Source organism: Mus caroli, unplaced genomic scaffold (genome assembly GCF_978045245.1).
Source record: "Mus caroli unplaced genomic scaffold, Mus_caroli_1 scaffold_3, whole genome shotgun sequence".
Taxonomy (NCBI): domain Eukaryota; kingdom Metazoa; phylum Chordata; class Mammalia; order Rodentia; family Muridae; genus Mus; species Mus caroli.
The window spans coordinates 61,486,864-61,499,626 of record NW_028227258.1 but is presented as its reverse complement, the minus strand read 5'-3'; the positions used below and the strand labels follow the sequence as shown (position 1 = coordinate 61,499,626).

The window sequence follows — 12,763 nt, the reverse complement described above, 5'->3', positions numbered from 1 at the left end:
GGTGCCCTTAAAGCACCTGGTCCTGTATTGTTTACTAGGGATGTAAAGATGAAAACAGCAGCCCCTGTCCCAGAGGAGCTTGTATGCTAGCTGAGGAGATATTTACTAAGCAAACAAGAAAATATTTTTTAAGTTTCTGATGTGGTATGTGCAGTAGTGGAAAACTGATGAAGAGATCTGTTCTGCTTGTAAAAGAGATACTGTGGCTAATAAAGTTGTGTGTGTGTGTGTGTGTGTGTGTGTGTGTATGTGCGTGCGTGCCTGTATAGAATTAGGGAAAGTTTATTATTGCTTGATGATCAGGGAGTATGCTCGTGGTAGAAAAGGAAGGAGGTATTCTACAGTGATAAACAAGAGTGTGCACTAAGGGATGTGTGCCATGGACCTCCCTGCATAGTGATTGGAATGTATGAACTCCCATGGTGTTGGAGCCTCATCCCAGAGAAGGAATGAAAACTTTTCCTAACTCCGTATGTGGTGTTTCCACTTTTATCCCAGCCTTTCATTTTGTAGAGCGTATATATATATATATATATATATATACATACACACACACAAAATGGATATATATTCAAAATAAATATATATAGAAGAGCTTATCTATACATTTTGAAGAGCTTATATATTCATATATATGTATATCAATTCATGTAGGAATATATATATACACATATGAATGCTTAGGAAATGCCTTGCGCCAAATAGATTTGGGTTACTTTATGAAATGATTTCTGATGTTGGCTGGGACAAGCAAAGGAAAAGACACCTGTTGATTCTTTTATTATCCAACTGAAAAAGGGAGAAGGAAACTAAAAAAACTAAAACCAATCAATGTAAATCTAATCTTCACATATTATGCCTAATGGCTTTCATATAAGTAGACAATTCTCAGACACTAGCAAAAGAGTTAATGCTCTCCAACAAGTAGCTGAAGAAGATACTTCAGGCAGGCATTGATGTCTGAAGGATGGTTTTAATTGGTGAGTTAAGACTTTTATTGACAAATGGATGGACCTGGAGGGCATCATCTTGAGTGAAGTAACACAATCACAAAAGAACTCACACAATATGTATTCACTGATAAGTGGATATTAGCCCAAAACTTAGGATACCCAAGATATAAGATACAATTTGCTAAACGCATGAAACTCAAGAAGAATGAAGACCAAAGTGTGGACACTGTGCCCCTTCTTAGAATTGGGAACAAAATACCCAGGGAAGGAGTTACAGAGATAAAGTTCGTAGCTGTGATGAAAGGATGGACCATTTAGAGACTGCTGTATCCAGGGATCCATCCCATAAGCAGCTTCTAAATGCTGACACCATTGCATACACTAGCAAGATTTTGCTGAAAGGACCCAAATATAGCTGTCTCTTGTGAGACGATGCCGGGGCCTAGCAAACACAGGAGTGGATGTTCACAGTCAGCTATTGGATGTATCACAGGGCTCCCAATGGAGAAGCTAGAGAAAGTACCCAAGGAGCTAAAGGGATCTGCAACCCTATTGTTGGAACAACATGATGTACTAACCAGAACCCCGGAGCTCTTGTCTCTAGCTGCATATGTATCAAAAGATGGCCTAGTCGGCCATCACTGGAAAGAGAGGCCCATTGGACTTGCAAACTTTATATGCCCCAATATAGGGGAATGCCAGGGCCAAAAGAATGGGAATGGGTGGGTAGGGAAGTGGGGGGCGCTATGGGGGACTTTTGGGATAGCATTGGAAATGTAACTGAGGTAAATATGTAATAAAAATATTAAAAATTTAAAAAAAATTTTAAAAAAAGACTTTTATTGACCATCAGCAATAACAATAAAATTGTATCTTCCCACAATGAACACGTAAGATGCCTTTGAGGGCAGAAAGAAACAAAACAAAATAAAAAAAAATCTGTGTGAACTTGGTTTTTAATAACCTTAGTAGTAGAATCTATTTGGCTCAAGGTGTTCCCTAAGTATTCATGTGTATATGTATGTACATATTCCTATATGAATTCATATACATATGTATAGCTGTACGTGAATTATGTGTGTGTGTGTGTATAGGTAGATAGATAGATAGATAGATAGACAGACAGACAGACAGACAAATAGTAACACAAAGCTCTTCAAAAGAAAGGCTGGGATAAAAGTGTAAATAGCACATACTGAGTTAGCAGAGCTCTGAGTTCTAGAAAGTAAAGGTATAGAATTCTTGGAACAATCTAACAGAACAGCCCCCAGTAGATAGCGAAGGCCAACACCTAATCAAGTTAAAGTCGTGTCTGTGGGGCATTACTTACAGAAATGCTGTATTGTGTAAGACCAGACTGGAGGATCTCCACAGGAGCTGAAAAGGTCATAACCCCGTGGGCACTTCTGCTCCCCAGCAAAAGTGGCACAAAGTGCAAAAATAGCTGGGGAGCTCGTGGAAGATCCGGACTCCTTGATGTAACAGTGCATGCACACACTTCTAAATGACTCTGCCTCTGTACACCTAGGGCTTTTGGCAACTACAAGGTAGTGGCCATGGAAAGCACTGCCCATCTCTGTATCCTTGATTTTTTTGTTTGTTTGTTTGTTTGTTATTCTGTTGTCACTGCTTCTGAGCAAAGTGACTAGATAAAAAAAAGTACTCACTGTGTTCTGACAGTCATGATTTAAAACTCAAATCTTGTGGGAAAGAGAAAGCACTGTACAACATTCAGAACTCTGATTAACACCGATTGTACTGGCCAGAGGACTTCCACGGCTTTCCTATTCAGGTCATCAGAGGAAGTTTTGCTGGAGTATGTCTCAGTGCAGACATAAATTCTGGTTCTGAAGTGGTGTGAATAGTCCAGTAAGTTCCATGTTATTTTTTACATTAGTGGAATAATCACAAGGCTAGAACAGCTTAGTACCAATGATGGAATCTGACTTCTGATCATGAATCCCACTCTGTCAAGTAGCATCCTTTGCCATAACATAATGACATCTTTCATGTTGATCTGGTCCATATCTGAGGTCAGGATCAGTCATTGGAATTTCCAGGGCTGACTAATTATCCACTTCTGGGAAATCCAAAGTGTACCAGTACCCACAATCAAAATTCATATGTCCCATATCATTTGCTGTTCTGTTCAGGCAACTTACATTAAAAAGCTCTGCTTCTTCCTGGGAATTCTCATGTGGGTACTATTGATGAGAAAGCATTGTGAAATCCTTAAAAGAATTTGCAGGAAAATGGATAGAGCTGGAAAATATTAGATTAAGCAAGGTAACCCAGATTTAGACAGAAATCACATATTCTTTTATATGTGGAGCCTGTGTGTGTGTGTGTGTGTGTGTGTGTGTGTGTAGGGGTAAGGTTGGATTAGATAATGAAATGGCAAAGGGAATTACAAGAAAAAAGTACCAGCAGACTGTCTCAGACCCGCCAGCTCCCGACACAGAGACTTACTATTATTTATGAAAGCTTAGACACTATAGCAAGGCTATCTCCTAGCTAAGCTCTTCTTCACTTAAATTAACCGAAGTGTTCTAGTCCATGTCTGCCACATGGCCCAGCACCTCTACTCAGCCCTGGCTGAGACCTGGTCATTCCTTGTCCTTGTCACACTGGTGACTCCTTCGCACCTGATTCTTCCCATAGTGCCCATCTCTGCCCAGAAGTCCCTCCTTTCCTCTCCTGCCTCAGGTATTGGCCATCAGATCTTTGTTACAAAATACTGATGTAACATTTGACGTGTAAATAAATACAGTAATCAGTAAAAAAGAACAAAAAAAATGGCAAAAAAATATAATAATAATAACCCAAAGTGCTGATGCAAGTGATGACCTATAAGAATAACAATATGGAAGTCTGGACAGTAGTCAGTTCTCTGCTATACAGAGATCAACATTTGAATAATACAAAGTCAACCTTTACCTAGTGCACCAAAAGATTGCCCCAACAGAAGAAAGAGTTAAGGATATGGGGAGAGCAATGGGGCCTGTGATGGGGAAGGGGACAGGAGGCCAAGGGAAAGGTGAACGAGCACAAGAGGAACCACCCAGGGAGGTGGGGAAGGAGTGGGGGGAGGAGAACTAGAAGAAGCTAGTTTTGTTTGGTAGTACAGTAACAAAGCCCAATTCTGTATATATTGATTTACGAATAATAAAAAAAGAATCCCTAGAAGGCTACAGCAGGATGGCCAGTGCTTACTCAGGAAGAGTAAATAATGAAAAAATAAATAAATTTAATGTCTTTCTTTTCGGAAGCATGGTTTTGCGCTGTAGCCTGGCTGGCCTGGAGCGTGCTGCCGTACTGGCCCTTCAGGGCCCTGCAGGGCCTGTCAGACTTTGGGTTTGTTCATTTAAGTGTCTGGTGATGGGGTATTTGATGCTCTACCTGGACATGGCAGAACTTTGTAGGGACTGCTGAGTCTGTGTTTCCCACCACTGTTCTCAGAGTGTGATTCTTGTGGTACTAGAGCCATGGCTCATCAGATTAACGTGCTAACTGCCAAAACTGAGGGCTTGAATTTGATCCCCAGGACCCGCAGGGAAATGCTGGAAAGAGTGAACTGACTCCCAAAAGGTATCCAAATGCACATCCCCCAGTATATAAAGAAATGGAGGAGGGGGAGAGGGAGGAGGGGGAGGAGGAGGAGGAGGAGGAGGAGGAGGAGGAGGAGGAGGAGGAGGAGGAGGAGGAGGAGGAGGAGAAACCATTTCTCAGAACTCACTTGATGTAGCCTGTACACTTGAGATTAACAGCAAAACCTCTCTCTCTCTTCTTCTTCTTCTTCTTTTTTGTTGTTGTTGTTTTTCGAGACAGGGTTTCTCTGTGTAGCCCTGACTGTCCTGGAACTCACTTTGTAGACCAGGCTGGCCTGCCTCTGCCTCTGCCTCCCGAGTGTTGGGATTAAAGGCGTGTGTCACCATGCCTGGCTGCAAAACCTCTCTTGAGTGATCTCAAGTATTGTCTTTTGCCATGATTAACAGTTTGGGATTTTTCAATTGCTTCAGGATGCAGTCACTAACATTAATAAAAATATAGGTTTTGGTATGCCCAGGACCTTATGCAAAGAAGAGTTTCAGCTCTGTTGTGAGTTGGTGAACCTGTGCCACTTTTGATTGGATCCCCCACGCTCTTTTATGGACTTCATCATTGTCCAGTGCCAGTGTTTGTGCTAAAATGAGCCAGTTAATGTACCTAGAGGTGGCCTCTGTTAAGGAAATATGCCTGAAATTAAAAATGAGGGAAGTATAAATGTTCCCCATACTCTGTCTACTGCTGTGGAATCCATACGTCTAGTGCATGCATGCCTGTGGGCTAGTCTTGACGGTGTTTTCTTTGTGGCGTGCCTGCTGTCCACTGGGCAGCCCATGTTCCTTTCATTTTCATCCTTCTCTGACTACAGTGCTTTTGAACACAGAGCCCCCCATCCTCCCACCACCCGAACTCCACATTCCAACTCCGTGATCTCATGGTGCCAGGCATATCTCCCCTGCCATGCCGTCAGACCGCCTGCTGGCTCTTGCTGAGGAACGGCTACAACATAAACTTGGCTCAGAAGAGCGGGACACTCTCTGTATATTTTTAAGACCAGGGATCCAGATCCCATTTAGAGGCTGTGTTTGTTTAATAGCCCCTTGAAAACGGAACAAAACATTTCTTGCTGCTCTTACTTCGTGGTAACATCATTCCCTGTGCAGTGATGTACAGAACCTCAGAAACCAGGGCATGGACGAGATGGATTAGCTCATGGCTAACCCGTTCCCACTGCTCACCAGGACTCTTTCCCACAGTCCATCCTCTTGTGCCTTTCTCTTCGAGTCTTCTCAAGAATTTATTTTCTCCAGTTCTCCTGGGGCACAGTTTCTGAGTTTGGCCATAGAGGAATTTATGAGGAACTATTCCTATTCCTTTTTTCAGCTCAATATTCCTGATCTCTCTTTATATTACCATAAACAGCTGCTCTTCTTCCTGGTCAAGTATTTCTGGATGGTATTTTCCCTTCCATTTACTAAGTTCAGAGTTTATTTTCCTGCCTTACTTTCCCTCTTCATCAATCAGCCCTGATGCCCATTAATCATCTCTCAGTGCTCTGAAAACCCATTGCTTATTCCCATATTGGGGCTACTTCAGGTCCCAGGGTACCGGAGGGAGCTTCTCTAAAACCTCTTCATTTTGCCTCCCTCCATCCACCCATCCCCCCACCCACCCCATCTTTCTGTCCCTGTTCTTCCCTTCCCTCTTTGCCCTTCTCCCAGTCTCTCTCCTTCCTCCTTCTTCACCTCCCTCAATTCTCAACTGGAAAATTTTTCAGTACTGCTTATAAATTATGATTTGAAGAGTTCATTGAGAGGGTATGTGTGTGAGAAAGGGGGATGAGATTGTGAGTTGTTTGATTATATTTGTTCATAGTTACTTGAATGGCATTTTTCATATCCTCAGAGCTACAAATCTTTTGGACCCCCTGCTGACTGCTTGGATCAGATTCAATGTTGGACCGTGGAAATATGATGTAACATTCTATTTTGGCACTGTCATCTTATTAGCTGAGAAAAGCACAAACTATATTTGTAGAATTTGGAGTTCTTGTAGAAAGAGAAGAGAAAAACTTAAATAGCCTTGACACTCACTTATTTAAAGTAGATTAGCTCTCAGGACCTATTGTTAGGTAAAACAGATACAGATGTAGTATATTGTCTAGTTTCCCATATTGGAGAATCTAGTGTCATAAAGATGCCCATTCTGCCCCAGCCAATCTCATTTCAGGTTCTAACCATTTTCCTCACACTCTCACATGACAGGATGGCATTCGAGAGCAAGGGGAAGAAACAGGCTTTTTCCACACATAGTACTGGTATAAGCAGATATTCATAAAACGAAAATCTAATGCTTACCTCATACTTTATGTAAAACAAACAAAAACACTCCAAATGGATGCAGACTTAGATATGAAAGATGAATAAAACATTATAACGCACACGTACAATTTATATGAATATATATACATATGTTTATGTGCATATATCTTCAGGACCTTATGGTACTGAAAGATTGAAAAATGACAGAATTATTGTACCAAAAGCAATAAAATCTTAATCAATGATGTTGAAGAGAACATGGAAGCTGACTGCAGTAGTTACTCTTCTGTTGCTATTCAAGTCTGTAGACAAATGCTTTATATTTACTTAAATACTAAAGACCTTCCCTTTGTCAAAAGGTAGCAGGCAGAAGTAACCACATGCTCTGAGAATGTACTTCCTCTGTAATCCGCTATACTATCAAGAACATAACAGATTCTTAAATAATGAAGACAACTCATCTAAACAAAGCACAGAGGATTTTTCACAATGTCAGTAAACTAGACAATAATAGAAGGATCTCAACATCTTTGATAGTCAAGGAGATGAAGTTAAACTTGTAGTAAAACTCTTCCTGTGTTTGTTCTGTTAGCTGAAAATACTAGGATAAGCAGTACCAAGTACTGAGGAGAATCTGGAGTCGTGGGAACTGGAGGGAGAGAGCAGAGATTGTTATATTTGGGAATAGTTCACCAGGCTCTGGTGTATTTGAAGATGCATGTATATACCTCATGATTTTTCAGTTTCACCCCTACATAGAGAGTAACCTGGCAGGTGGCTTGTAGAGATATGAATGTAACAATGGTTTTTATTCTTCTGTAACCATCTTCCAAATTTTCAGACTGATAGGGAAATGACAGAAGTGTTTTACCAAAAGCAATAAAGTCTTAATCAGTGATGTGAAGAGAACATGGTAGCTGGCTGCAGTAGTTACTGTTCTGTTGCTGTGATAAAGCAGCAGGACCAGGGAAACTTAAAGAAGACAGAGTTTATTTTGGTTTACTGTTCAGAGGGCTAAGTATCCATCATGGCAGGAGGGTACAGCAGCCGCAGCAGGAGCAGGAGAGGAGTGGCAGACCTCAGCCATAGCACAAAGCAGAGGGAACAAACTGCAAGAGAAGGCTGCGTGATCTCAAAGTCCACCCCCAGTTGATATACTCCCTCCAGCATGGCTTCACCTCATAAACATCACCCAAACAGAGCTACCAACTGGGAAACAAGTGTTCAAATAGTAAACTAGCAGATGTGGGACTTGACCATCACAAGAATAGACTGACTTTGAAATCCTACATCTGCCATTTCCTTGCTGTGTGACCATGAGCAAGCTATTATATGTAAGGTTTGGGTTCTCATCTGCAAATGGAAGTAGTAATAAACCTACTATGTTGGGTGCTCAATTAAATGTGATCCTGTATATGAAGAACTGGGCATATGATACCAGCATAATTATCTAGTAAATTATGGGCACTGTTAAGATTTTCTTATGATGCTGACTAAAACAATATGTTTGATTGTTAGAACATTTAGTCTGCACATTTACTGATGCCTACTCAAAACTTTTTGATTTGTCACTATATAATACTAAATCACTCTGGAAAAATAATTTTACTCTAATTTTTTTTCTCTTCATTCTTTTCTTCTTTTTTTTTTTTTTTTTGGTTTTTCGAGACAGGTTTTCTCTGTGTAGCTCTGGCTGTCCTGGAACTCACTTTGTAGACCAGGCTGGCCTCGAACTCAGAAATCCCCCTGCCTCTGCCTCCCAAGTGCTGGGATTAAAGGCGTGCGCCACCACTGCCCAGCTCTCCTCACTTTTTAATAGGAACACTAGAAAATATTACTCAAAGGGAAGATATGACTGTGATAAAAAATACTTGTATAATTAAGAAAATTATGCAGACTTTTAAAATTGACTTAGCAAAATAAAACCTAAATATGATTATGAAAATAACTATCTTTAAATATTACAATGAAGTGTGTCTTCTAATTCTAACCCAATATCCCACCCATTAAATTATAGTATCAAAATAAGAAATAACTAATTGACAGTATATTTTAGCCTAATGTCGTGGCCTTCACTTTTTTTTTTTCAAGTAAAAAAGTGAAGTTTCTCATAAAATCCTAAGGCTCATTTAATGTCTAATGAGATGGAGTCTATGTGTGCAAGCATCATGGTGCCCACTGGGACTAAAGCCAAACTTTTGGTCTTGGGAACTGCTATTCACTTACCTCATTTCTGGTTCATTCTGATCATGTCTGTATTGCCACTTTGTATCTCACCTTTGCATGAATACAGCCTCTATCTTCAACTAAATTGCTATCTTTTGGCCAAGCAGACCTTTTTCTAAGCATCTTTGTGCTCATACACTTTGGGGTTAAGAAAAACTATTTTTAATACCCCTTTGTGTCTAACAGCACCCAGCATAGTAATTGACAGAGTGCACACAAAACAGTACAAGGTGGTGGCCATCAAACTGCACTGTGCAGAGTCAGGACTGCATGGTGACAGGCACAGAGAGTTCATGGATGCAGCCTCCAGAGTAACTCGGTTTGCTTTGCTTTGCTTTGTTACAGAAGAAGAGTGGAGAGCGAGTGTTTTCTGGCATTCAGCCTACAGGAATCCTCCACCTGGGAAATTACCTTGGAGCCATCGAGAGCTGGGTGAACTTACAGGAGGAATATGACACAGTGATATACAGCATCGTGGACCTCCACTCCATCACTGTCCCCCAAGACCCCACCGTCCTCCAGCAGAGCATCCTGGACATGACTGCTGTGCTTCTTGCCTGTGGCATAAACCCAGAGAAAAGTATCCTTTTCCAGCAGTCTAAGGTCAGCATCTCAGACCAGAGCCTAGAGGACTGGGTTTTTATATCGTTTAAAGCTCCTGTTCACAATCTTTTTCTAATTGTTCAAGGATGACTTCATCTAATGTGATGTTTCCAGTTTGATATTTACATCATTAAGTATCCTTGTATTTAATATTGATTTTCAGCCTCCCCCCACTGTACTTTATAGTCTCTCATCCACCCTGCAGTTATGTCACAGTCGTTATTTGGACCCTGGGATTGTTTTCTGTGCTGGATTGCATTCAGTCCGATGACCTCCCACTGATGACTAAGCTCCCTGTGATCAGGAGTGAATTTTATGACCAATGATTTTTTTTTTAATTCCAATGGACGTTCATTGAGTACTGAATTTGGAAGGCCTATTGGATAATGTCCATTGTTCATTCTTTGTATAATCACTTTTGAAAGGGTTTGATGAAACAAGCCAGGAAATAAGACAAAGTCCCAGAGTTTTGTGTATAAGCCAAGAAAGTCTTCATAAAGCCAAAATAAATAAAGCCAGAGTATTTGACTCATACCTTTCCTATGGATGAGTCAGTTTACCCTTAGACAGGAAGAAATTCTGGCCCAGAGACAACAATTTAGAGGCACACTAGCAAAGCAGATAAGAACTCCTACCAGACCACACCCTTGTTACATATCTGCTTTAACCTGCAGCAGAGCCTCAGTCATTGGATCCCCTCTCCTGATCATACACTTCTTTCTACTCATACATGTTTTAATAAAGTCTTCAATGTAAGCTTGTCACTCATATGCATATATGAAATAATGTCATCATTAAAAGGATCGTATAGGCATCTTACCTGAATCTTCTCTACTTACGACTCTTGAAGCTTAATGTTGGGGAAATGTGAAGTATTTAATAAATTGGGCAAATCTGGACCTCAATAATTAATGTGCATGCAGTAACTTTTGCTTTTCAAAAAGCAGCGATAGATCAGCTGTATCTCTTGCACACCTACTCACCAAATACTTGCACACATTTATTTTGTGCCATCTTTATCCCATAATTTTACTTTTTAAAACATGATTTACTTTTATTTTTCATTTATGGATCTTTTGTTTTTCTGTGCACCATGTGCATGCAGTGCCTGTGGAGGCCAGAAGCAGGCTCTGGATAGAATGGGAGTTACAGATGCGCTGCATGGGTGCCGAGAACAGAACCTGGTCCTCTGCCAGAGCAGACAGTGCTCTTTACTACCGCATCATCCCCCTGCCCCAGTCTTACTGCCTTCAGGCTGCTGGTCCCCAGTCCTCTGGAGCTGTCAGTCATCCTACCTCAGAAGCACTTCAGCTTCTTTCTAAAGGATGGTGGTGCTTGTTGCTCATGGCTGTAGCTCACTCCAGCCCTTGCCCCAGGCTCTGAGGCTGTAGAGCTGCTCATCCTCAGGATACTTTTCCAGTCACTTAAATGCATTTCTCAAAGCACATCGGCTTCACTCCATCTAAGCTGGTTTTCATACGGCCTCTTCTTTGACCCTTATTCGATGTTATTCCTAAAACTTGCATTCTCAGCCACAAGTTTCTTTTGCTGTAGTATTTCTTGGAGGTAACTATGTCTACCCTCCCCAGAGTAAACTGCTGGCTTGGTTACTTTTTGAAGTAATCTTTAAGTTAAAGGCTATTTTGAAGCTACATCCAACAACTGTACTTTCGTTCATTTCAGCTCATTCCTCCAAAGATAATTACCGTATGATAATATTTAACATCACATTAGCATATCATAAATATTTCTTTCTCTGTAACAGGCTTTTTTGACAGTGGCCTCTATAGGCACATAAAATATGCAATAGCTGAGAGAATTTCTTTAGCCTATAACATTTAAGAACAAGTAACCCACAGTGTAATAGACTGTATGTGCATTGTCCCATAAGTAGAAATAAGAATATTGACCTTCTCTTTGCAGTCCCCAGGTGGCTGGTAATCTAGGTAAGGGAGCACTAGTGATGAGAGCGTCTGCCTTAACACTGCCGCACTGCTTGGCCGTCCTTGACTTTGGCTCTGTTTTGATAGTTAGTCTAGTAAACTTTGAGGAACACACTCTTTTATGTGTATTCTACAACGTTCCCCACAAAACCCGTGTGAAAAGCCTCTCGGGATCCTGGTAGCCACAAGACGTACTTAGCTTTGGCAATGCCCTTCTGCTCTACCTTAGATAACCAAATTGTTCCAACTCTTTAGATGACATAGGTCTCCCAGGTTCCTCCTTTTTTAATATTAAAAAGAAAATATTGGGGGCTGGAGAGATGCATCAGTGGTTAAGAGCACTGGCTGTTTTTCCAGAGGTCCTGAGTTCAATTCCCAGCAACCACATGGTGACTCATAACCATCTGTAATGAGGATCTGATGCCCTCTTCTGACATGCAGATGTACATGCAGATAGAGCACTCATACATAAAAAACATAAATAAGTCTTTAAAAACAGGGAAAAAAGAAAAGAAAATGTTACGATGTTTGTATGAACCGGGAAGAGCAGAGTGCTGAACTCTCACACCTTTAACATTTTTAGTCAGCTTCTCAGCATTGTTTAGAGTGAGTAGCTGAAAGTAGCTATTGCATACAATCACATGTCTCTCCTTAAAAGCTTCAGGACACCTCCGTATAAATTAAGAAAATGTTGTATAGAAAGAAATACCAGGGGCTGGAGAGATGGCTCAGCGGGTAAGAGCACTGACTGCTCTACCAAAGGTCCTGAGTTCAAATCCCAGCAACCACATGGTGGCTCACAACCACCCGTAATGAGATCTGACGACCTCTTCTGGTGTGTCTGAAGACAACTATAGTGCACTTAAGTAGAATAATAAATCTTAAAAAAAAAAAAAAAAAGAAGAGAAAGAAATACCATGCTATCATTGCACCTCGTGAAGCTGATGATAAATATAATAAACATCTAATACCAAAATTATTTTGGGGTGATCTACTCAGGTCCACATGTGGGATGTTTTGTTTGTTGGGGTTTGTTTTGGAGTGTGCATATGTACATTTGGGGTGTGCGTGGGTGTGTGTGTGTCTTTCCTCCTTGGGTTCTGGTGATGGAACTCAGGTTGTCAGGCTTGTGTGGGAAGTGTTTTTATCTACTGAGGCATCCCACCAGCCC

At 41.0% G+C, this 12,763-nt stretch overlaps 1 protein-coding gene across 3 annotated transcripts in view; it reads left to right on the top strand.

Moving 5' to 3' along the window:
• Window positions 1-12,763, top strand: part of Wars2 (tryptophanyl tRNA synthetase 2, mitochondrial) — an 83,207-nt gene that overhangs the window by 40,655 nt on the left and 29,789 nt on the right. For all 3 annotated transcript variants that reach the window (XM_021158800.3, XM_085835616.1, XM_085835615.1), the window contains one exon: window positions 9,392-9,649. In XM_021158800.3, coding sequence (XP_021014459.2) covers window positions 9,392-9,649 — 258 coding nt within the window. The remainder of the gene's footprint in view (window positions 1-9,391; window positions 9,650-12,763) is intronic.